Source organism: Pteropus medius, unplaced genomic scaffold (genome assembly GCF_902729225.1).
Source record: "Pteropus medius unplaced genomic scaffold, Ma_sr-lr_union100, whole genome shotgun sequence".
Taxonomy (NCBI): domain Eukaryota; kingdom Metazoa; phylum Chordata; class Mammalia; order Chiroptera; family Pteropodidae; genus Pteropus; species Pteropus medius.
The window spans coordinates 3,621,272-3,648,075 of NW_024349803.1; the positions used below are offsets into that span (position 1 = coordinate 3,621,272).

The window sequence follows — 26,804 nt, forward strand, 5'->3', positions numbered from 1 at the left end:
AGAGGTAGCGAGGCTCGTGGAGACCTGCCCGTTTATGCGGCATGAAGGACCGGATCATTCACTATACAGATATATAGTTTTTAATGCCTACATTAAAAACTTGGTGCTGGGAAGACAGCAATGAAAGAGACAGACTCAATCCTGGCTCTTTTGGAGCTTACAACAGACACTGAGTAGTTGCCCCAGTAGTTACAACTGTGGTAAGTGCTTTGGAGAAGTGCAGGCTGCTGTGAGGCATGGAATAGGGAGATGTAACCTGCTGAGGGAAAGCTTTGTAGAGGAAGCCAGAGTTAAGGCTGAGCCGTGAGAGGTGAGCACAAGGAGCAGCCCACCGGGAAGTGGTGTGCCTAGCTGCTAAGAGTGTGGACTCTGGAGCGAGACTCTTTGGCTAGAATCCTGACTCCTCCACTCACCAAGTGTGTGGCCTTGGGTAAGTTGCTTAACTTCTCTGTGCCTCAGTTAGCTCATCTGTAATACGGGGATAATAATTGTAAGAATTAAATGAATTAATATATACAAGATGCTTACAGAATGGCTAGAAGAGAGGCCGTTGATCAACTTTAAACAGAGGAATGACATAAGATTTGTATTTGTAAAAGATCTCTGCTGCTGAATGAGAAAGTTAGGGAGCCCAGGGAGGGGGCAGAGGTCCAAGTTAGGAGGCCAGTGCTTTAGTCCAGTGGAGAGTGCTGATGGTTTGCGCCTCAGTGGAGAAGGGGAGAAGGAGGCAGATTTGATAATAACTGAGGAGCAAAAATTGACTGAATTTTGCAATTGGTTGGTGAGGGATGGAGGTGTCGAAGCCATAGAGTGAAGAAACAGGTGAGTACCATTCTTCTCAAAGTCGTTTCATCAGAGTAATTAATACTCCAGTGATACCGCTATTGTGTGGAACTTTTACCAGGCTCATGGATTATTTTTCAGAACTTGAAAGACTAATTCAACACTATTTTACAAAATCACTAAAACATAAGTCATGATATGGGTCTTAAGACCCAAAGAACTCATTCTTTAATTTTTGGAGTTGTAGGGAAACAGAAGCAGCTGATGGGGAGACACCATGGGTAAGGCGTGTGATTGTACAAAGGGAATTATCCATCTTGGGTCTGAGGGGATTTTAATGGTGATGCTGGCAATTACAGCCATGGCTATCAACTGTAGGGACCATGTCTTGAAAATGGGCTAAAACGATTCACTCACCACAGAGACAGTTTAAAAACACAGATCCCATTTGGGTTGACTAATAAAAGAAAAAGGTTTTCACCCTCTAACTAATGCAGTAAAAACTTACACTAACGTATTTAAATGTGTTGCTCACTAGTCTTTAAGCTCGGTATGGCTCTGGATTTTTCTGCTGCCTCTAAATAATATAAAGACTTAATGTTGGTAAGAAATATATTTCACTTAGCAGAGTGAATGTTAAAATGTTTCCTGTAATGGACCTCTATGTTTGTGAACCTTCAGTCCTGGATATCTCATATCTTGTTGATTCTTCAATGAAGAGAACAAGAAAATCATCTTGGAAGGAAGGACAACCAGCAAGCTCACCAGTTTCTGAATCTACAAAACGCCAAACAACTGTCTAAAACTCTTCCTTTTCATGACACTAGGGAACAAACTATCAATTCAGCTCATGTCTCAGTCCAGCCCACCTTAAGCCCCAATAGGCAAATGTTGTCAGTTTCCTTTCTTATTAATGGTTAATCACCATTTCTCTTGGGCCCCAACTCCAGAATTTAATCAGCAGTGTAGTCCAAAAGTCCTCTATATCAAACCTAACATTTCCCTTGCTTCAGTCCAAGGCAATTTCTTCTTATTCTGTCAGCATTGGAGATGCAAACAACAGTCACTGCAACGATTAATCAAAACTTTGAAGACAGTTAAGACACTCCTTTGTCATCTCTTGTCAGAATGGTCAACCTCAACTCCCCTGGATCTCTAAGGCCCACTTTTCCATCATGAAATTGTAGAAGAGCAAAGCCGAAAGAGATTTTAAATTCATGGTCCTACCCACTTAACAGATAAGGAAAGCAAGTTACAGACAAAGGTCGAATCATAAAGGAAGCAAGTCGTAGAATAGGGATGATTTAGGTGTCTTGATACCTGGCGCCATGTTCTTCGATCATATCACCCAGCCGACTAAACCTTGTCCCATTCTTTGTTTCTTTTCTCTAGGCTCCTACAGTCACTAAAAACAGAAAGGCCAGTAGGATTTTAAAATCCCTTCTAACCGGAATGCTCTGGCGGTGGGGTACTTTGGTTGTCTTTCCAAACAAAAGGTAGAGCCCACCCCTTTGTGGTGAGGAGGATTTTGGAAAAATCCCAAAGCTGAGTCCTTGGAGAGAAATAGGACAGGAAAGAGACTAAGGCCTGTAGGTCTGGCTTTGTCACTCTCCAGCCCTGTGAGATTGGGCAAACCATCCAACCACTCTGCCTCATTTCCCTTATTGGTAAAGTGACATGACCTCATTCATCCTGCCTACTTCACATAATTGTTGTAATTTAATGAGATAAAATGAAGTATACATCAAATACCATGTACTGATCTAATGTTTAATTGATAATAGAACTCCAACCAAAATCTAGACCACCAATGAATTCAGGTAACTCCAGAGTCACTATTTCCTGTCACTTTTCCTTTATAGCTTTATCTGTGAAAGTGAAGTTATATTGTTATGCATAAGACTTTGTGTTTAAATAACTTGGAGATAACAACAAACAAACAAAAAAAAACATGTGTGCGGTGAGGAGGGGGCGGGAATTCAGAATATACTAAAAAGCTAGAGTGATTAAAACAATGTGATATCAGAGCTGGAACAAATAAAGAGACCTGTGGAACAGAGTAGAGTCTGGGGGGGGACATCCTCTGTAGGTAGGAATTTAGAAGGATAAAGGAGGCATTTCAAATTATTAGGAAAGTGTGGAATATTTGACAAATGGTGTCAGGCAACTGAAGAGCCATATGAAAAAAAGCCAGATCTTTGTCCCCCATCAAGCACAAAAATAAATCCCCAATGGATTAAAGACCTGTACAAGTATTAAAAGAAAATATATCCATAAAAAAAGCAAAAAAGCTGACATAATTGATTATATATAAATTTAAACTCTGGTATAAGAGCAAACAGAATTCAGTGACAAGTAATAGACTGGGAAAAATATTTGTAATATATATAACAGACAAAGGATTAGCATTCGCCCTATTTTATAAAGAGTTATAAATCAGTCAGACATCAAAATAGACATAAAATGTGAACGAACACGCCATTCTCAAAAGAAAGAGAAATGGCTAAAACACTTTAGGAAAAAAATGCTAGAGAGAACACAGAAAATTATTTTTAAAAATCATCCTTTTACCTAATAAAGAAAAACAGTTTAAAGACTTAGAATCTCTAGTGTTGCCAGAAGGTAGGAAAATGAATACTTTCATACTCCATTAGAGTATAAATCAATTAGGCATTTTATAGGGTAATTTGGCAATACTAACCAATTTTTGATCCAGAAATGACACTTTCAGAAACTCTACAGGAATAAGTGCACAAAAATTATATGAACTAGCGTGATGGCTGCAATGATGTTTGACTAGCCCCAAACTGAGAACGATCTAAATGTCCATCATAGCGATATGGTTAAACACATTATGGTGTATATCCATAATTTGGAGTGTTAAAAGAATGAAACCCACTAGCACACATGCCTGCATATGTGTACAAGGTTAATGCACTGTAAAACATCCAATAGGATACCTAGCAGCCGTTCATCCGTAGTGAGGAAATGGAGCAGATCAGAGGACTTCAGCATTGAGTGGACATGCTTTTTTATTATTTGATTTTTTACATTCCTATTTATCAGGTAATTAAAAAATAACAAAGGAACAGACAAAATTTTGGTAGGCTCAAGCATAGCAAAATGAACATGGGGTAAGATGGAAGAGACTAGGTTAGATTAATGGGCACCTGCAGCATTTTTAATAACTCAGAACAGACTGATCGAGATGGCTCTCAACAACTAGGAAAGCCTGAGTTCCTGAGCACAAACCATTTTAAAATGCATGTGTTGAATCGATGGTGGGTTAGTAGGTATCTTTATCTGCCATCACCACATGTGCTGCAAATGCACATATTAGGAAAGAGTAATATTAAAGATCTCACTATTTCTCTAAGATGAGAACAGTATACTTCTTTGAGTTTCATTTAAAATGAAATAGCTCTCAGGTTAAATTATCAGCATATGATCATCTGCAATACCCAGGAATAAAGGAAATTGCTGTTTTCCATTCAGAAAGAAAAAGAAAAAACCTCAAGCAGAGGCACATGACATTGGGTACTGCTTTACAATCACTGCATGCACACACGTATTTGTTCTTGGACTTGCTCACGTATGCACACTTGCAGCTATGCATCCCATAATATCAATTCTCCTGAGCACTGTCTCCAAGATGTGGGAACAACCATTCCCATCACCCCTCCCGTCCTTACCTATAGGATACCATCACTCCAATGACTCACCCAGACATCCATCTTCCACAGCTTCTCTTTCAACCAGTGATAGTTGCGAAAAAACATATTTTCCCCAGAGCATTTTTACTTTCAATCTTGTTGAAATGTTCTTGGTACTCAATATACTTCATAGAAGACAGCTTTTATCACTTTTTAGCCTCATAAAAAATAGTTCCCCAAAGTATTTCACTTGCTCTTCAAGATAACCTTTGTCTTTTATTTTCCTATCTTCAATTTCAAGCACAGCGATTGCACATCATAGATGCTCAATAAATGACAGTTAACAAATTTATCATCCTCTAGAAAAAGTTGTCACTTCCCCAACTGCAGTCCCACTGAATGACTCTTTCATAGTTAAAAAAAAAAAACTGTTTTAGTTAATAGTTCTGTACTAATTTAACTCTATTGTTAAACTCTTAGTTTTTGTAAATATGCCACAGCTATGTAAGATGTTGACATTCAGGGAAGCTGGATAAAGGATAGAAACCTTGTACTCTCTTTGTAACTCTTCTATAGGTCAATTTCCAAATAAAAAGTTTTAAAAACAAAACAAATTTATAAAAATGAGTGAAACAATAAAGTTCTCTTAATCCCAATTCCTTTTCCAGCTACCATCCTATCTTCCTTCTTCTCTTTATAGTTATATCATTTGAAACTATTATCTATATTCACTCATTACAATTTATTTCCTCCCAGCTGTTCTTAAACCCACTCTAGTGTTTTCACTCTTAATACCCATCTTATCAGGGACCTTCCAGTTGCTAAGTCAATGGCTGCCCATCAGAACGCCTCTCCTGTCATATCGGCAGCATGACACAGCTGACCAGTCCATCTTCCTTGAGACACTTTCTTCATGTGGCTTCCTGACATCACGCTCATCTCCTTTTCCTTCTTCCTGTTTATAAGAGCACCTTTTGCAATTCTAATAAGAATCTCAAACCTCACCAAACTTCCTTAGTGTGGATCACTAACATAGCAGGGGAAACCTGAAACAAGTTGAACATTGAAAAACTGACCGTAACAGATGAAAATAATGTATAGAAAACCATGAGTTCATAATGATGCTTAAAAAAAAAAAGTCTTTCACTGCTTAAAGATTGCTAGGGCACCAACTCTATAACAGGCTAATTGATAGATAAAGGGAAAGAATCCAGCACTGATCCTGTCTTTCCTGTTCAGACTCATTTCAGGGCAAAGTCAATGAGAGAAAGTTCTTTATAGAAGAGTCACAGATAATTAATGCAGGAAAAAATGATAGACATAGTAGATATAGGCAATGATCAATAGCTACTAAGTTAATTAGGTAAAAAGTTGATAGAGAACTTTATTTGATGGATCAGACTAACAAAAACTGAACCCACTGCTCGATCTTAATACTAAAAGTGAGACAATCAGATATTACATACCTCCTCATGTGTGATATATGAAGTACACAACACTACTACTTAGAATGTAGGCTTGCAAAGAATATCTTGAATTTAAAAATCTAAACTCTAGATCTAATCACCAGTTCACATGAAATACAGACAGGATCATGTTAAATGACACTTTTGAGGATACAGTAATCGGGTCCAAAATATGGGAGTCTATATAGGACAAGTGACCCAGTTTCAAGAAATGATGAAGGGAAAAGTACCATGTATGTGTGTGCAGTGGGAAGACAGTGACAGATTAGAAGAAACTTGAAAAACATAGCAACTGAATTCAATGTGTAGACTTTGAGGCAACGGGGGAAAACAACACGGAAAGGTCTTAGATGATGTGAAGGAATCATTGTTACTTGTGTTGATTATGATGGTGGCCCTATGATCATGCTGAGGTGATGTCATCTGTTAAGAGATATATACTGAAGAATTTACAGGTGACATAATTTCTAGGATTTGCTTCGAAATACACCAGGCAACCAAAAACACAGACAAAAATAGCAGAATGTTGATAATCACTGACATCGGGGTAATGTATGCATAGGAGTTCATTTTACTGTTTCCTCTACTTTGATATATCTTTGAAAATTTTCATAAGATTTCTATTTTTAAGTAGGGGCTACTGACTAAAAACCAGGGTCCCAGGGAACATCTTTATCTCAAAGCTTGATGTCCACCCGCAGACATCTGTTGGTGAAGAAGTGATCTGTGCCTTGCAGAATGCCTCCCTGATGGTGGACTATTTAGCAAATATTAGGTATTTGATTCATTCTGGTGAGCACTGGTACTCATAGTAACACTTAAAATTTGGGAAAGGTTCACACATCTCTTGAGTACACTGTGAAAAGGTTTCATGTTACAAGAAGAAACATCTTTTTATAAACTCATAGGCTCAAAAGACTCCTAAACAATTCCTTTAATACAGCTCATTGGCTCTGGGTAAGCTCTTTCACCTACATAAGAAATATTTATTAAATACCTATTATGTGCCAGGCACAGTGCTGAACAAGACAGGTCCTTACCCACATGAAGGTTACAGCTTAGTGAACTAAACTTAAGCCACTTGGCCTCCTGAAATCCTTTCTGAAAAGAACAAGGAAGAGCAAATTAGCGACATACTCATGTAGTGCTCCGCCGAGTACTATATTTGTATTATCACATTTCATCCTAATTAACAGCCCTATGAGGTAGGTAGTATTAGCTCTATTTTACATGCAGGGGCAATTTGTATTATCACATTTCATCCTAATTAACAGCCCTATGAGGTAGGTAGTATTAGCTCTATTTTACATGCAGGGGCAAGTGTGTGCACATGTAATTGGAAACCAAGTCATAACACAGTTAGGTGACTGGCTCAAGGTCATTTCCCTAGTAAGTGGCATAGCTGAGACTTGAACCCAGGTAGTTTGGCTCAAGGGCTCTCTCCAATCACAGGTACCACACTATAAATTCCAAAGCGCCTTGGCTGGAGTTACCAGCCAAGCGTGAGTACCAAAGGCATCCTGACTGCAAGGGCAACAAGACAGTCGTGGCCAGAAGACCAGAAATACTGTTCAGTACTAAGCACCAGAAATGAAAGAACTGGAAGGAACTACAGTACAGGTGAAGGTCATGACCTGGCCCATCTCAGCAGTTTCCAGATGGTGATAGTGAGTCACTGGCAGGGTGGCGGGCAGAGCTGGGATCCAGGACAGGTGGTCCTTGCTCTATGACAACAGCAGGCACACAGGCGATGGTGTTGGTGGGATGGCGGCGGTGGCTGGCACTCTTCCCTTGCTACTGAAGATGCTCACCTTGCACCTCCACTCCCAACACAGAAAGACCTGGGGAGGCCACTTTCTCCATACCTTTGTGGCTCCTCCCCTACCAGCTGCCTTTGCCAGTTGGCAGAAGAGCCCCTTGCTGCTCCTACATCTCTGAATCTCAACGCATTAGGCTACTAAAGTTTTTGCGTACTCAGCCCTAACGCCCAGCCCTTGGTCTGGACACTCTGGGGCCAACTGATGAGTCAGGACCCCTTATACTGGCTGGAGCTTTTCATAGTCCCCTTGCCTCTGAAACGCCGATCACTGCCTTGAGTACACTTTGAAATTCTCATCAGATCAATGGCCCCGCTCTTTCTTCCCATTGAATTCATATTTGGGATTGAAATAGTTGACAAATGACCTCTGCTTAAAACTTGACAAAATTCAAAACAGGGTAGAGGCTAGAATGGAGATGCCAGCCATCATCAGGTCCATAAATCAGTGTGTTTGAGCATGGGAGGCCTGCAGCCAGGGATTAGAGGGGCAACCTCGCTTCTCTCACCAGCTCAAGAACAGAATCTCCTCACCTGAAGCTCCTAGGTCTCCAGCACTGATCTGTTCTTCTTCCCAGACGCCTGTATCCTCGGTGTTCTCCAAGCAGGCAGCCTTTGGTCCAAGACTGCTTGTCAGAAGGAATGGCCTGGCCTTACCCGAGAAGCCTTGTTGGGACGAGGCACCACCATTCTCTCACCCCATCCTGGAAACTGCCTCCCTACCCCGGGCTTAGCAAGGAGTGCAACTTTCTTGGCTTTCTTTCAGCCACTCGATGAAAGTATGTGTTGAGGAGCTGCTACTGCCAGGAAAGACCCTGGCGAAGGAATGAAATAAAAGGCAGAGCGAGATTTGTAAACAGCTGTATGTCCCCTAATTGATCCCAAGCATACTCCTACAGCCAGCCACCCCAGCCATCGGAGGCAGATTCAACATGGAACACAGCAGTCACCAACGCCTTTGTCCCCAACAAGAAGCCTCCTCTTCCATGTAGTGTTAAGGCAGGCAGCCAAGACACAGAGCACAGAGAGGGTTTCATTTGAGAAGAAGCTTAACAATTATTCAGGATACATACTTAGGATATTCATTAACATTAAGCAAACATACTGGTTACTCAATTCCCTAAAGCACTTTTCCTAACAATTTTCTATTTCCAAACCTGACTTCGATGGTCTGAAGAGGCAAGGCTGTAGGCCACAGTAAGGTCAACTAAGACATTATGTATAAAGAATTTTCCAAGTAACATTATTAAGAATGTGTTTAAATTACAAGTTTATTGAAAATGAGATATATAGGCTGCTGTCAAAGAATTTAAAGATAGCCTACATTTCACACACAAAACTGTATTTTCATATGATTAAACGTATCTGTTTTCTCCCTCAGAGGAAAGAAAATCTATATTGACCAATTCAAGGTACATCAAGAGATAATCAAACAGTTATTAATAAAATAAAGTCAATACAGTAAAAAATAGTTTAATCGATGAAGTCTTTGCAAAAAGTTTATTATTTAAGTCTGTCAGCTGGGTTTTCTGTTACTCTCCAGTGGGTCACTTAGTTCACAGTCTTGAAAAACAAGGCTGAGTAGCGGTAAATTCATCTTCCCACAAATCGTGTACTACTTGTTACTGTCCTGAGTGGATCTCACAGCGTTCTGTTTTCTACCTTTGCCCGCTCCCTACCACCATTTCTCAAAGCAAATGTGTTCTTTGGGAACATGGCTGTTTTCCAGTTGCTTGGAGAAAAAGTCTGTCATCGGAGGTGGGCCACAAATATAGAACAAAGTTTCTTTTGAAATATGATCTCTAATCTCCTTCTCCGTTATTCTTCCTTCTACCAAGAAACAGAATAAATACCAAATTAAGCCAGACATGTTTGTATTGAAATGAGGAAAGACTAATCACAACTCAGCAACAGTGTTTATTTTCAGTAACTCAAACTTAGTGACTCGGGTCTTAAGTCACTCACACGATGGCTCCTGTTGGCATCTGGGACCAGACCCAGCAGAGTGCACCTTCAGTTTTCCCAAACTTACTGCAAGTGAAGTGGGACACTAATCAGGTTGCCTTCTGACAGTGCCAGTTAACTTACTGATCTTTGGTAGAGATTCAAAACTGCCTTCAGCAAAGAAACTTTTGTGAAAAACCCTTCCAGGCAGGGGAAATCACAAGTAATTTAAATTACCATTAATGGCATTGATCAGTCAAAGCTGGAATATAAATTCTTTGTACGCATACTACAGTGATGATGCAAAGGTCCCCTAAAAAATGTGGAAAATAAATTTTTAATATGGGCAACAGGAAACCTGTATAAAATAAGTAAATCCAACTAAATCTCCTTATTTTTTCACGATGAATCACCTCTCAATTCCCCAGGTAGTGACATTCCCAGCCAGCAACTCCCAACAATAAAGCATCTACACTCAACCAACTAGTATGTCCATCAAATAACTATGTGGAGATAGTCAAAATATCTTTAGGAGACTCACCCGTGATGTATGGCTTGAGTTCTGCACTGATTTGTGTAGTCTGTTTTGTAACATGCAAACTGCATGCAATCTTCTCAGGAAATTCATTTACTAAATCGAGGATATTTTTCTGGAATGTCAAACATATTTGGTCACACTACAATTTAAAAAAATCAAAACAGATGTGCACAGCCACTGACGCCGAACCTCGCCTCCCATTCTGCACACGTCTGCGGCGCTCACTCTCCACTTAGAGAGATATTGTTTGCAGCCTAGCAGGCCAGAGCATTCAGAGTACAGAGGGCTATTTGGCTTTAATTGAAATCTGAATATGCTAACAAGCATGTTACTAACTCTCCGGGAGTTTTCTCTTTTCCCTTTTTCTCAAGCCTCAGCAATTAAGCAGCGGTTTCACTGACCACAGTTGTGTCTTTTAGCTGTTTCTGTTCTTTTGTTTATCCTTGCAGCTGCAGAGCAATCCAGAGTGAAAGCCTTCTCCATCGAGCGTACTCGGTTTCAACAGATGCGACCGGTGGGGGTTTCATTTACCCAGCTGGATCCAAACTGTGTCCATCTCACCCACCATCGTGACACGTGAGCCCCCGTGCAGGTCGCTTGACTCTGGAGTCTCAGGGCCATGGAGACTCCAATGTTGATCCACCTCCAGAGTCAAGCCCACCTGCCCTGCCCTGCCCTGCCCTGCCCTGCCACGCCACTGGGAGCCTCCACAACGCCAGCTATTTTAACTGTCCTGGGTAAGATATTGTTGGTTAATTCCCATTTAAACATGACCAAGCCTTGTCAGGTTTCTTGTTTTAACTGTTACAGAGAAAACAACTGAGAGAAAAGTTCCATGAACAGTTAATATCATGACATGAGTTTGTTCGCAGCAAGCTTTGAAACATACATTTTCCCCTTACCTTAAACAGGAGTTCACTGGTGTTTTTTGCACTGTAGAATAATTTTATTGTTCCGATCTCGTATCCACTTCCTTTGTTTGCCCTTTCTCTGTGGAGATCTGCCGAGTGCCGCAGGATGGAAAGCAGAGGGTTAATTCCGACTCCTCCCGCAATCAACACAAGGTTTCTGGACACATCTGAAGGCTCAGGGTCGAAGAAGAACTCTCCACCCACTCTCACGGCCACTTCAGAGTCAAGTGTACACTAAGAAGGAAAGAAAATATCCTTTAGTCCTTTGTAGCGCAGGTCTTAAATCAAATGTTCTTATTTAATAAAACTGATGGTGTCTACCTCCTGCATTTTTATCAGTATTTAGGGCTATTTTTGCAGCTTGCTCTCAAGTTTCCCAGGGCCCTGTGAATTGATTCCACTTGTCCATTATATAGGCCATTTGCTGCTCTGCCTTTGTGATCCATACTGCACAGCCGCTCCGGTGTTGAGGAAAGGAAACTCACTTGAGTAATTTTGCCATTTGTTAACTTCTTAGGTGAGGAACTGGGCTGTGGAAGGAGGCACTGGACTCAGGGGACGGCTCTGAAGCGTGAGTTTCCTTTTCTGAGTGGCACTCCTGTTCTGATCAAAGCCATGGAACTAGGAGAGGCAGGACAGGGCAAGTGTCACTATCTGTGGCTGCCCTAGCCTCGTCGGGGCTGAGGAGTGTGGGTACTGAGGGCTTCTCCACAGACCGAGGCCAGCACTGTAGCACGTTCAGTACTTTTCATGTCTTCCTGGAGCAGGAACAGGAAGGAGACTGATGCTTCACACTAGGGGGTGAGTACCACGTACATTAAGGGCGTGGGTCCACCACGTATTCTAGGTGGTGAGTACCACCTATGGGAGGGGTGAGTACCACATACACGAGGGGGTGAGTACCACGTACACGAGGGGGTAAGGACTACATACTACAGGGGGTACAACACAGAGCACCTGCTACTTGGTGAGGTCACTTACACCAGAAATACCATCAGAGTTGAATGCACTGGTTCTCCATGGAGGTGATACTGCCCGAGGGGGCTGTTTTTGGAAACTTGTGGTGACACTTCTCTATTATGACAGTGATCTGCAGAACCCAACTAACATTCAAAAGGCAGGGCCAGAGATGCCAGATGTCCTGTGAAGTTAGCAGTGTCCAGGAGCTGGCTCCTACTAAGCTGATGGTTAAATCTGCAGGAATTTTGCGAGCTAGTATCTATTAGTAGTTTGAAATCAGCGATTTTGGCAGTATTTACAGCAAAGAAATCAGCAAATGCTGCAAATCAGGGCTTGTCTTACTCAGAGAGCTGGTGTAGCAGTATACCACTATCTGCAATGCACGGGACTGCCCTGCACGGACTTCTGAATGCCCCATGAGATACATGTAGCTGACAACTGTTCCGTAATGATCTGAGACTACACTCTCATTTTACAAAAAAAAAAACTCGAGTATTTTTTGCACAAACTTAACACAGCTGAGTTTTCCAGAAGGTAACTACCATGTAGACTGTACTTTGTTGTGCTCAGAACTTTACCACACATGTATGCTCTTCTGGAAAACCACATCCCAGTTGGTAACATGCGTGCGCGGTCCTTCTGTCACCATATGACCTGTAAGCACCACCTGCATTTGCAGACAGTATATTCGTGGTGGTTCCACGTTGAAGAACAGCCATCTCACTATCTCATTCTATTTTCTAGTTTAGATATGCCTAACCATTTATATACTGAAATATAGTCTTTGGTTATGAATCATTTTCCTTTATTTCTCCTTTGTATCCCACTTAGAGAATTATGCTGCCTCTAAAAAAATTTTTGTGTTGATTACATTAACTCTGAATTTCATTTCAGGGCAGTTCTAGAAAGGGGCCATTGGGTCTGATATGGTTGAAAACACCTAGTTTGGAGAAAAATGTACTGATCTAGGAGTCAGAAGATTGAATTTTAATCACAGCCCCTATAATATCTAGCAAATCTCTTTACTTCTCTGAGCCTCTGCTGCCACATCTGGAAAATGGGTACCAGCACCTGTCCTGCTCACCCCACAGGGTTGTGGTGGGCATCACATGACACATTGTGGGAGAAAACATCCTGCTGCATCCAGCTCCATATAGGAGGGTATTTGGTCATTGTGGCTGTCTGGAAGAAGAGGTGCTGGGGTGCCCGCTTCCTTCTTCCTTGTCACTAAAAAACAGACTCTAAGTATAGAGAAACTTATATTATAAGAGCATGGGCTTGCTCCATTACACATTCCTGACATAAACCAACTAAACGAACTCCCTCCTAAAAAGTAATACTGTACCATGTGCTTTTCAAAGACCAAACCTTTAGCATTCACACTTTGGCACTTTGCATGGCAAGCAGGCACTAAGTACTTTTGGACATGAATTTAATTTGGGGCTCCACATCTTAAAGAATAGTTAATCTTACAGAAAATCGAAGAAAAAAAATGAAAATTATTTGAATTCACAAAATAGATCTTTTTTTGCGGGAGTAAAGAACTGTTAAATGAACAGAAATCCTTTCTCTGAGGAAGGATAAAAACTTCTGAACTTAACTATTTTAAATATGCAGATTTTCACACGATGATGGTAAGTGGGTTTTCATTTTTGACAAAAGAAATTAGCAGCAGGGAGCATTCTGTTAGTAATAACTAAAATCTAGGAATCACTACACTGGCTACCAAAGTGCTTTAAAATGCTCCTTCTTTTCAAGTTTCGAAAATAGAATTTATAATACGAGAGACTCTGCCTAACGATGACAATGGACTTCATCTCTTTATGCCCTGCCTCCCCTGCTTGCTTGCCTGTACACTTCTTTATCTCTAAGAATCTAAGTGTAAAAGAGACTAAGAAATGTAAGAGAAATAAGCTTCTCCAATGGTCATCTTCAGCATGCTTAGGAATGACAGCAATAAAAGCCTTTAGGTTCTTTGTTTTCAGAAGCCACAGTATTTTCAACCCTAAAATTGACAAGAAAACACACCCCAGGGGAAAGATAATACTCAGGAAGCCTGTGTCTCCTTAGTGACAAAATAATCTCCAGTAGATCTATCTTCTAATTTGCAGCATCTGGAAAAAATCAAAAGCCATCCTCATCTTTTGTTGATCAATAAAAACTGCTAGGGTAGCATGAACACAAAAAGTACTGTACAGTACAATATGGAAGCAAGTTAAAAGATATTACATTCAGTTACATAGCAGTGTATCTAATTTAGATATAGATTTTCTATTTATGAAACAACCTGTCCACAGCAACTGCAGCAGGGACACAATAGCTGTCTAGAACCCTTTCCTCTGCCAGGAGCTTGAGCCAAAGCAGATAAAACAAAGGAAGCCATTTTTGGCACTTTATCCCACGTCCCAACAGAGCAGCCTGCTGCCACCCTAACATACACATGCCTCCATTGTCCACTCTAATAGCTTAATAAGACAAATCCTCAGGAGGACTATAGCCACCTGAGAAGGTTCCAAGAAAAATATGACTTCATAAAGGCTGTTTGCAACTCCCACTGGGCAGAGTGGAGCAGGCACTACAATTAGGATGTGCATTCAAGCAATGCCACTTGGAAATTTTCTACAGTTCCTTCATTGAAATGCCAATGAGGCATGAAACCAAGCAGGGAGCTATGGACCAGGACCAGGTCAGGTCACATGGGAGGCTGACAAATGGAGGAGCTCATGGCGTTAGGAGCTGGGATGGCTAAGCTCATTCTGACAGTGAGTGCAGGGCATGTGAACACCTTGCTGGTGCCACCTCTGCAGCATATTTTAGAGACTCAGGATGTAGCCTAGAGACAGTAATGGGTGAAAAATCCAAAGAAAACCTAAAAAAGAATGATGCATCTAAGGGCACACCGAAGGAAGAACTCAGAGGTCAGAAGATAAAAATGTGACAGGATACATTTACAATGGAAATGTTAAGGCAAACAGCTAGGGGTTATTCTGAACAGACACAACTTGACATGTAAACCAAAAGAACATACTTTTTATTTTTTTAATGTACCCATAGATTTAAAAATCCTTTATTTTTAAAATTACAATAAAACTTTCTTTTGTGCAGTTCTATGAATTCTAACAGATACATAGATCTGTGTAACTACCAACCATGAGAATCAAGACATAAAAGTTTCTTACCCCCAAAAAAATCCCTTGTGCTATCCTTTTACACTCACACCCTTCCCCATCCCAATCCCTGTCAGCCACTGATCTATTTTCCATCATTGAATTTTTGTCTTCCAGAACGTGACATAAGTGGGATTATATAGTATGTAACCTTTGAGACTGCCTTCTTTCATTCAACGTAATGCCTCCGGGATTCACCCAAAGTGTTGGATGCCATCGATAAATAGTCCATCTGTTTTTATTGCTGAATAACAATACATTGTGTGAATGTGTTGTTTATACATTCATCTACTGAGGGATGCTTGGGGTATTTCCAATTTTCAATAATTAGAAATAGAATCACTACAAACATTCACGTACAGGTTTTAATATGAACAGAGCTTTCACGTCTCTGTGGAATTGCTGGGTCTTATGCTAAGTGTATATGTAATTTCATATGAAACTGCCAAAATGTTTTCCAGAATGGCTGAAGTATCCTGCATTCCTGTCAGCTATATAAGCGAGTTCCAGTTGCTCCACAACCTTGTCGGCACTTGGAATTGTCAATATTTTTCATTTTAGTCATTCTAATAGGTCTGTAGAGATATCCCACTATATATGGTTTTACTCTGCACTTCCCTAATGGTTAATGTTATAAGATGTTAAACATCTTTTCATTGCTTATTTGCCACCTTTATATCCTTTTTAGTGAAGTGTCTATTCGACCCTTTGACCATTTTAAAATTGTTCGTTTTCTTTTTGCTGATTTTTGAGAATTCTTTATATATTCTGGATACAAGTCCTTTGTTGGATATCTAATTTGCAAATACTTTCTCCTAGTAGGTAGCTTGTTTTCTTAAATTCTGTTAATAGTGTCTTTTGCAGAAAAAAACTTTTAGTTTTGATTAAGTCCTAGACATCAGTCTTTAATGGATCTTGCTTTTGGTATCATGTCTAAGAACTCTTTGCCTACCCTCAAGTTCAGAATATTTCCTGTGTTTTCTTCTAAAATTTTTATGGTTTCATGTTTTATACTTAGATCAAAAACCTATTTTGAGTTAATCTTGACTATAAAGTATGAGATTTAGGTAAAGTTTCTTTTTTTTGGCATATGGATAAACAATTGTTCCAACACTATTTATTGAAAAAGTTATCCTTTCAACATTGAATTTCTTTAGCACTTTTGTCAAAAATCAAATGGCTACATGTGTGCCAGTGTATCTCTGAACTCTTTATTCTGTTCCATTGACCTATATGTCTATCCCTTTACCAATACCACACTTTTCTGATTATGTAGCTTTATTTTAACCTTAAATTTGAATTTTGTGATTCTTTCCACTTTAGTCTTCTTTTTCGAAATTGTTTCACCTATCTGAGTTCCTCTGCTCTTCCACGTAAATTTGAAAATCAGTTTATCTATATATATCTACAGTATCTGTACTGGTACATTCCTTTTTGGTAAAGGGGGAAAGAAAATGCCTGGGATGGGATGGGTTGCTGGTAAATAAAGTAGACACACTCTAGAAGTAAAGGAGATGGCAGTAAAAAAAAGAAATGGGTCAAAAACTACGAAGACAAATAACTGATCTGCTCTGAGTTCATTCTTTGTTATCAGAGTTCTAGTAGGGAATCAACAGGCACCTTATGTAGGATTGTGTTTGAGTCCCATGAGGAAGCATGAGTTATTAGCAAATGTAGATTCCCTCTCAGAATCCCATGTGAAGAACTCTCTAGAGATTAAAATGAAGAGGCAGTGGCACCACAGGATTAGCACTGGCTCAGCTCTGGGCATGAGTAGTAGCTCTGGGCATGAGTAGTATATAATCAGAGACTGTTTCTCCTCCAACTAGTGACAGAATGATAGTTTAATTCCTTTTATTTAGGATGGATAGGGCAAAATAATCTGATTTGTAGATTTACCAATTACAAGACATACAAAGAGCGAATTTTCAAAAATCTTACATATAAAGTAGACTGTTTTACTCCTAAAGTAGTATTCAACTGAATGCAGTTTGGTGACCCAGAAGATATTTCCAGACCCCCTAAGGAGCTTTGAGTCAGCCTGAATGCATCAAAAAGATTCTGCTTCCCTGACCTTTTAGAGTCTGAATTCTGGATATAAGGGAGCTCTCTGTGAACATGTACCCTTTTCACTCAAGCCTAGATTTCTTAGATTAAGTGATATGAACACAAATTTTCTGGAAAGTAGAGATGTTCTAATCTTTAAGTTTAAACACAGGTTTGCTCACCTGATTGTGAATCCAGAGAGCAGGAGGGTGGTTTGTATATTTCACTGCCAATTCTATCATCCTCTCTTGTTCTAGCAGTCTGGGGCTAGAGCATATTGAGAACCCACCAACCACAGAGACTCCTGGGATAAAGAAATCAATCCTAAAAGGAAAGGCAAATAAATTATTACTGCTGAAGCAATTTAAAAAGTGGGTAACAAGGTAAACAAAACTGACAAACTTAACTAGACTAAGAAAAAAAAGATAAAATTACTAAATTCAAGAATGAAAGAGGGGACCTCATCACCAGCCTTACAAAAATAAAAGATTAAAAGGAATTCTATGAACAACGGTTTGACAAAAAATTAGATTACTTTGATGAAATGGACACATACTACCAAATTGGACTTAAGAAGAAACAGAAAATCTGACAGACCCATAACAAGTTAATGAATTAAATTAGTAATTTTAAAACTTCCCACAAAAAAAAAAATAGGTTCAGGTGACATCATTCATGAATACTACCAAACATTTAAAGAAGAATACTAATCTTTCACAAATTTTCCCCCCAAAACAGTAAACACATCCCAACTCATTCTATGAGGCCAGTATTACTATTACCCTGATACCAAAACCAGAGAAAGATATCATAAGAAAAGAAACTACAAATCAATGTCCCTTGTGAATATAGATGCAAAAATCCCAGGAATACAAAGTTGGTTTAATATCTGAGAATCAATCAATGGAATACACCAACTAGTAGAATAAAGGACAAAACACACATGATCAATAGATGCAGAAAAGGCATCTGATAAAATTCAACACCTTTACATAATAAAAACGCTCAACAAAATGAGGAATAAATGGGAACTTCCTCGACCTGACAAAGGGCATTTACAAAATATCCACAGCTAATATCATATTTAATGGTGAAAGGCTAAGAATCCCCCACTCCAAGAACAGAAACAAGACAAGGATGTCTGCTCCTACCACCTCTATTCAACATTGTGTTAGAGGCTCTAACCAAGGCAATTAAACAAGAAAATGAAATAAAAGGCATCCAGATTCGAGAGAAAGAGTATAGGTGACATGATGTTGTATATAGAACATCCTAAGGAATCGACTATAAAGATATTAGACTGATTAACAAGTGAAATAAGGTAGCAGAATACAAGGTCAATAACAAAAACCAATTGCATTTCTATATACTAGTAATGAACAATCTAAATATGAAATTAAGGAAAATAATTCTATTTGTAATAGCATAAAAAGAATAAATTAATTGAGAATAAATTTAACAAAAGAAGAATAAGATCTGGACAATGAAAACGACAAAACTCTTGAAAAAATATCAATGATTTAAATAAACAGAAAGACATCTCATGGCTATGAATTGGAAGACTTAATATTGTTAAGATAGCAATACTCTCAAAATTGATCTCCAGATTCGATGCACTATGTATAAAAATCCAGCTGGTTTCTTTGCAGAAATTTACAAGTTGATCATAAAATTAATATGGAAATTCAAGGAATCCAGAATCATCAAAACAATCCTGAAAAAAAAAAAAAAACAAAAACAAATTTGGAGGACACACACCTTCTAATTTCAAAACTTACTATCAAGGTAAAGTGATGAAGACACTGTGGAACTAGCATAAAAATAGGCACACAGATCAATGAAAAAGGATTGAGAGTCCAGAAATAAATGCTCAAATTTATGGTCAGTTGATTTTCAACAAAGATACCGACACAATTCAATGGCAAAGAGTCTTTTCAACAAATAGTGCTGGGGCAACTGAATATCTACATGTAAAAATAATGAAGTCTGACCCTTACCTCACACCATATACAAAAATTAACTTAAAATGGATCATAGACATAAATATAAAAGCTAAAATTGTAAGCTCTTAGAAGACTTACACAAGAGTAACTCTTCATGGCAATGACACCAAAACACAAGGGTCAAAAAATAAATAAACTAGACTGCATCAAAATTAAAAACTTTTTGCTACGAATGATACCATCATGAGAGTTAAAAGACAACCGACAGACTGAGAAAGTATTTTCAAATCATATATCTGATAAGAAACTTGTATACAGAATATATAAAGAACTCTTACAACTCAGTAATAAAAAGACAACTCAAAAAATGTGGGCAAAGGATTTGAATAAAACATATCTTCAAAGACAATATATATGGCTAATAAACACATGAAAAGATGTTCAATATTGTATGTTATTAGGGAAATGCAAATCAAAATCACAATGAGCTATCACTTCACACACACTGGGATGAATGGCTAATCAAAAAGACAATAGTGAGTGTTAGTGAGGATCTGGAGGAATTGGAACCCTTATACATGGTGGTAGGATTGTAAAATGGCACAGCCACTTTGGAAAACAGTTTGGCAGTGCCTGAAAAGGTTCAACAGAGTTACTGTATGACCCACAACTCCACTCAGTGAGGAAGATATTTATCACACTTTTAAATTCACAAAATATACCCAAGAGAAATGAAAATATATGTTCACACAAACACTTGCACACAAATGTTCATAGTAGCATTATTGATAATAGACTAAAAGTGGAAATCTAAATGTTCATCAACTGATGAATGTATGAACAAAATGTGGTATAGCCACGTGATGGAATAAAGTAGTGACGCATGCTACAACATAGATGGACACTGAAATCATGTTAAGAGAAAGAAGTCAGCCACAGAAAAGACCACATACTGTATAATTCCACTGATATTGATATTGTTCCTTCTAACCACACTTCTAAAGTCTAGAACTCTTGCAAGTTTCAAGCCTTCAGTAATTCTATGCCACAGAAACTCTTTTTTGGTGGGGATTCTAGGAAGTGCAACAAATCTAGTCACATACACCAAGGAAAGAAATTTATGAGAAACTAAGACCACAAAAAATTCTCATCCTAGTGTCTAGGAAATACAAACGTCCATTCTAGATGTTTATTTACCACCAAAGAGAAAAAGTATCATTTTCCTCAGTTGTTTTCCTACTAGCAGGCTTACAAGAAAAGCACACAATGTTCTCTATTGATTTGATCTATGACCTTAAAAGGTGTTCTCTTTTGATCTATGACCTTAAAGATCTGGTCATTTTTTTTATAGCATTAAAAAAAAAAAAAAACAGTTCTGTACTGGAAGTGCTCCAGAAAATGTCCCTAGCCTACTTTCCACCTATATTCCACTTGACTTTTCCCATGAATACCTTAATTTCACTTTTGTTTCAGGCAAGACACAAATTTCCAAAGATTATAGTTAACATTTATTAACACAACTGCTATATGCTTTTAGAGAGGAGTTATAATAGTATCTCCACAGTGTCCATGATTAAAAAAATATCAATGAGCTACTTTTGCTGCTTCATCTCCTGAACTATAGTGCCCTCTGCTGCTTGATGCTGATAAAGACCATTTTCAGGTGAGTGAAAGGGAATCGTTTTCTAGAAACTTTAGAAAGATACCCTTAGAAAAAAATGACTCCTTTCTTAAATGCTACGGGATTCAAATGACATAAAAACTCCCTCTGAATGGATTTAAGGAAATATGCACAATACATATTTAATAAAACATCTGTCCAAGAAAAAATTGTACACACACATACACACATGCCTTTAAAAATGCCCTCTTAGAGCCAAGAGTTGAGCCACCTACTGCACCCCCATATGCATAAGTATATGAAGAACTGAGACAGCCTAATCCTGTGGTGAAGGGCACATATCCATATCCAGCTGTGACACACGAAGCAGCCCTGCCCTGCCCAGTGATGCAGCCCAATGCCCAGCGCACAGCAGGCATGCGAACAGTGGCTGAATGACGATGCTTTACTATGAGATCCCAAAAGTCCTCAGTTCTCAGCTCTAGCACTTGGAGCCCCTCATTCACACCTTTTGCAAACACTATAGACAGTACCTGCCTACAATGCATAGGGACTGTGGTTCCTGTTAGAAATAAAGGTTGCAAGTAGGTCTTGGTCCCGGCCATCAATAAACTCATCATAATGGGAGAAAAATTAACAAATAAATACAATTAAATGTGCCACAACAAAATCTGTCCTTAGCAAAGAGAGAAAATGCTCATCATTTGAGATACGTCTAGAAGTACCTATACTGTTCTTAGTAGAGATTTCTTCTTAGCTCCAACATATGAGATACTGATTTTACCAGGAAAATATTAATAAAGCCATTGTTTTATTTAAAAAAAAATTTGCTGGGGGGTCAATTGGGGGCAGTGGGGAGGACAGCAGAGGAAGAAGTCATCAATTCTACCAAGGGTAGAAGAATTAAGAAAGACTTTGCAGAGGAGTCTTAAATACACACAGAACTCACCAGGCAAGCAATGGAGGAGGACACAGTCTGAACAATGACACCAAAGAATGTAGCACTTTCTACGTGTGGTCATGTGTGAGTCAGGGCTGCCGAACACAGCTGTGTAGTTTGTATAGTGTCTACAATGCAGCAGCCATGCTAGAGGGTAGGAGTAGAGTCTTATTTCTCTAATTTTGCTCCTCTAATCTGTTTCTTCTTGGTGTCCTCCTTCTCTTGGTACAGCTCAGTCATCTTCAAGCATAAAAACTTATATTATCTTGTACAAAGTCAGAGATATACCATTCTCTCTCCAAAACCGCTTTGCCTTTGCTCCCTTCAGGTGATGTCCTGTGCACAGCCCCAGTGGGGAGTTATGATGCAGCACGAGGGGCATCATAACAGCGGAGATGTGCGCTCACCCACTCCTACTTGGCCTGCTGCTCTTCCAACCAACAGTGTCACTGCAGGAGAACTAGCCAAGGAACTAAGAATCGGAATCTGTACCCTGGGCCTCACCAGCACAAATGATCTAACTGCCTGGGTGAAACATTGGCTGTAACAAAAAACAAAAGGAAACTAATAAAGTTAAACATCAGGCACTGTGCTAAATGTCTGACATTTCCCAAGACATATGAATATCACTATTCTCTCTTTAAAGACATGGAAACCGAAACCCAGAGAAAGACAGAAAATGCCTATGTCACAGGGCAGTCAGAAAAGCGAACATGTGAGCTGGGCAGACTCCAGAGCACTAGGCGTGTGACACTGTGATACAGCCTCCCTTAGAGGAAGGGTCTGGCCCATAGCAGTGAGCACCACACGTAACACTGAATCTGACAACTCCGGACACTCACACACTGCACGAGCACTGTAAGTGGCCTCTCTGGCCCCGAGAGGGAGCCTCAATCTTTCTGTCCTTGGGAAGGAGGAATTCTGAGAAGGTCAAGGGCAGGACTCACCAAAGAGGAGCTAAGTGGTGGAACTACTGGTGAGAAAAGCCCACAAAGTTTAGCCCTGCTCGTGAGAGAAATCCAGAGAGGAAGTTTCTTCTCTCTGGATTGGATTACTTGAGATCCTGGAACTGGTTTCCTTGTACAGGAACCAGTCCCCTCAGGAGGGCCCAGTAAGAACTCGGTGCCTTTGGTCTACGTCGAAGGTATCCACCTGGGATCTGTGACCAAAGCTCCAGAGCACTGAGGCAGGTCTGGAGTCTCCCCCTCACCATTTAGCAGGTGTCAGAGGATTCAGAGATGTGGGATCATGGCCCAGACATAGGCCCAACAGGAATGATACATCCAAAAGCAATCTTCCCCTTCATAAGCAGCAGTCCACTCTGATAATCCTAACTACAAAGTCTACACGGCAGCCACATCCACTCCCTGATCCTTGCCCTCTCCTCAAAGTGCCACATGAGGTTACTACCAGGATGATGATCTAAGGAAGCCTACAGTGCAAGCTGTCCCAGCAACCGCACTGAAGGAGTGGACGCCACCAACCTAAGCAAATGCCCATTCTATCACGATGAAGTCAAGTGTCCAAAGGAACTCACAGTCCCTAGAGCCATGCAATAAGTCAGTGCTAAGGGAGTAATTTTTTTTTTTAAAAAAAAAAAAAAAGGTCCACGAGCCAGGAATGAGTGCCGAAAGGACATCTGGCAGGGAAAGGGGCATCCCTAACCAGCCAGAGATGACCACCCCATGCTTGCCCTCTGAAGCAGGAGTCTGCCAGGCGCATACTAAAGCCAGTCCTAATGTCAGTGACGTGACTAAATCCATTCACTGATACGGGATATATAACACCCAACAGTGAATAATTTTATCCTGAGGATCACAATGGGACCTTTTTTCTTTATCTATCACTAGAGAACTGATGTTTTTCTCATCAGCTAACTACAGTTTGTAAGTGCTAATACATTCGCAGGCACACCATAGCAGCAGCATTATAAACCAGTGCGCAGGCTTTTTCTAGTCAGGAGACTGGGGACTGGGCTCAGGGTATTTGCATGATTTGGAGTTGAAGGCACAGAGACAATGCTGTGCACAGGACACAAACACTCCCACAGCAGGGAAATATGGAAAGACAGATCATTACAATTAAAGTTCCTACTTTTCAATGTAATAACTGCTAAACTATTTTTGAAGGGTAAAAATGTTGCCCAACCCCCCCAAAAAACAGCCCAAATGAATTTAATATGTATCACTGAACATGTGCAAAGATTGCAGTAAATTGCTTCACAAACACAAATTATTGCAATCAGCATCTTGTTTCCTAGTTCTAAATTCAAAGGCAAACTATTAACACAAGACTGCTAACTCTTGCTATTATCACACTTGCTATTATCACACATCCTCCTTCTAACAAAACCACATTTCCAGATGGACTGCCAAATTTAGTCAAGTGACTCCTAAGAAATACTACCGAGATTGACATGCCAGAAATTCATTTAGAAATGAATGCTTTATTTAAATAAAGGAAACGTACACCCAAACACACCTTTCCTAAGGAAATACAAGTTGCTTTATTTACAATTCAGCCTGAATTTCAGCTCAGTTGAGGCCATTCCCAGGAACAGTGGGACACCTGGGCTGTTACCCTATCAGCATACTGACTAGTCCACAGAGAATGGAGTGGACTCATGAGTGGGTGTGGGCTGGGTCTGACTGGGGGCTCCTGATAATAAATTCAGGATCAATAATAAACTCAACCCAGATAAAATATGAGTGATGCAGGAATTCAGTTGAGAGGGTAGTTTAGTTAGCTCTGTGATATAACTGGTTATTATTTTCAGACTGCTGTTTATTTTGTATTTAATATAAAGAAGACTCATTTTTGAAAACGTATCAATACCCAGCAACTCATAATTCTATTAGATTAGATTACTGCAGTGCATTCTATAAGCAACCATTCTTGCAGAGGAAAATTATCAGAGTTGTCAGCTCCATGGACCAGAATTAGATGCTTTGTTTCAATCTGGAAAACTCAAGGCAGCAATTTTCATATATGACTAAGAGGGTCACAGGCTCAAAACCGAGGTCAGCTCTGGGGCCAGGAAAGAAATCATATTCTCTGTGCCAAAAAAAAGGCTCCCCCTGAATGGAGATGGTCTAGAATTCTTACTCCTCAGGAGAAATAGCTGGACACAGAAGCCCTGTCCAGAAAATAAAACAAGCCCGTCTATCTGATGGCACCTTCGTAAACACTCATGACACTTAGGAAACAGAAGAGCCACTTACCACTGGCCAGCTTTAAAAGAAAAATCCTTATCAGCAACAAGCAGGCAGAGCCTCTTCACAGACGGTGACTCACTGGCAGCTCCACACACCTTTGCTGCTGACACGACCTTGAGTCAAAAGATGAACTGTGGCTGAGGTTAGTGTGTACACACGCCAAGAACAAATTGTGGCTTTCTGGTAACTCAGGTATTATGAAGATGTGGTTTTTGACCATTGCAAAACAAGGTAAACCACACTCTGCTTTAAAATTCTGCCTATCACCAGGTGAATGAATTTTAATTATCTTGTTTTTGAGAGACTTGCTAAAATATAAATTGACTTTTATTCTGCATACCAATATCATCTCAAAGGGACTATTTAACAAGCATTTATTTGTTGAGTGTCTGCCATGTGTCGTGCACCAGGCTGGGCACTTCAGGAAGAGCACTGGGACTTCGAGTCTGTTTGGCACCTAAAGCCTGTCAGTACTACAGCCTCAAAGTGAGGCCCACCATTAGCTGTGAGCCTGTGTTTGTTCCGAACCTACAAGAAATCCATGACATGCAAATTTCAGAAGTTAAAATAGTAAGCACTGAGAAACTTTATTTTCACAATTTTAGAGTAAATTGTGTACCTGTTGAATCTAATAATAGAAAGTAGGTTTGTACTTCTTAAGTCTTTATTTTATTTTTTATAATCCCTTTTTAATTATATTTTACAAAATATAAATGGTCTACAATCTTAAAACAACAGCCCTTCACTACAGATATCTGGTTTCTAGAAAATCCTAAAAAGGTCTGAGTTAGGTACTCTTCAGTCAAGTGCCATCCATGACTCAGCAACTCTCAAATTCAAAATGTCTCTATTTCCTTCATTCTGTTTCTTCTGTCTTTGGGTTTCTCTTTCTCTCTAAGCCTGGGATATCTGCACAAAGGGCGAAAAAAGACAGCATGACTCCTTCTTCAACGTCCTACTGCTGTTCAACTCCACTTCCGGCAGCAAATCAAGATCAGTAGCAGGTGAACAAAATACAGTCATTTTCCTTGGGCTCCATTCAAGGGTGCCTTGAAAATCTGTTCAAGGTTGGTGATCCTTCCGCCCTAACACTAGCTCATTCAGCCCCCTGTCTCCAATAGGATTAGTTAGGTCTAATCAAACTATCAGTGGGAAACATTCTTAACAATCCACTGGAGAATTCTCAGGACGGATGGTGGTCTCCCTCACCACCTCAAAATCTGTTAAAATTTTCTTTCTCTTACTCCTATGAAGTCCCTTGGCTCTCTTTCTCTGTATTTTGCTAATCTCTCTCTTCTCTCCCTGGGAGCAAGTGGGGTGATTTTCCTTCACGGATCTGCACTGCTGATCCTAGTCCTGCCTATCCTCTCTGAAACAATGCTTCACCAGCTCCTACCAGCCCTTTCCTTCATGTTCAAGTTTTCTCCCTCTAGACCTTCTGCTTCACCAGACATGATATTCAATGCTGTTTGCCCGTTCTAAACAATTCAGCAACAAAATAAAAGCAGCATAGTATGGCTGTTAACAGCACGGGCTCTATAGCTAGATTGCCTGTCATTTAATCCTGACTCCGCAATTTGCTTACCTACCATCTGTGTGACTCTGGGCACATTTCCCTAGCCTACCTCAGTTATAAAATGAGAATAACAACACCTATACCTCAGAGTTGCTGGGAGGATTAAATGAGATAATATATGCAAAGCATTTATAACACTGCTGGCCCATAGTAAGTACATATTTATTATAATGTCAGATATAATATATCTTATTGCATTAATTATAATGAATTTATCCATATTGT

At 39.8% G+C, this 26,804-nt stretch overlaps 1 protein-coding gene and 1 long non-coding RNA gene across 3 annotated transcripts in view; one reads left to right on the forward strand and one right to left on the reverse strand.

The window, feature by feature from the left end:
- Positions 1-207: 207 nt before the first annotated feature.
- Positions 208-11,431, forward strand: LOC120582049 (uncharacterized). Its single transcript, XR_005647443.1, has 2 exons — positions 208-430; positions 10,650-11,431. It is a non-coding gene; the product is annotated as an uncharacterized LOC120582049 (long non-coding RNA).
- Positions 8,972-26,804, reverse strand: part of OXNAD1 (oxidoreductase NAD binding domain containing 1) — a 34,502-nt gene continuing 16,669 nt past the window's right edge. For both annotated transcript variants that reach the window (XM_039837051.1, XM_039837050.1), the window contains 5 exons: positions 25,010-25,116; positions 17,467-17,608; positions 11,103-11,345; positions 10,204-10,312; positions 8,972-9,548 (listed from right to left, as the gene is read on the reverse strand). In XM_039837051.1, the coding sequence (XP_039692985.1) occupies positions 9,394-9,548; positions 10,204-10,312; positions 11,103-11,345; positions 17,467-17,608; positions 25,010-25,116 (756 nt within the window). In that variant the 3' untranslated portion in view covers positions 8,972-9,393. The remainder of the gene's footprint in view (positions 9,549-10,203; positions 10,313-11,102; positions 11,346-17,466; positions 17,609-25,009; positions 25,117-26,804) is intronic.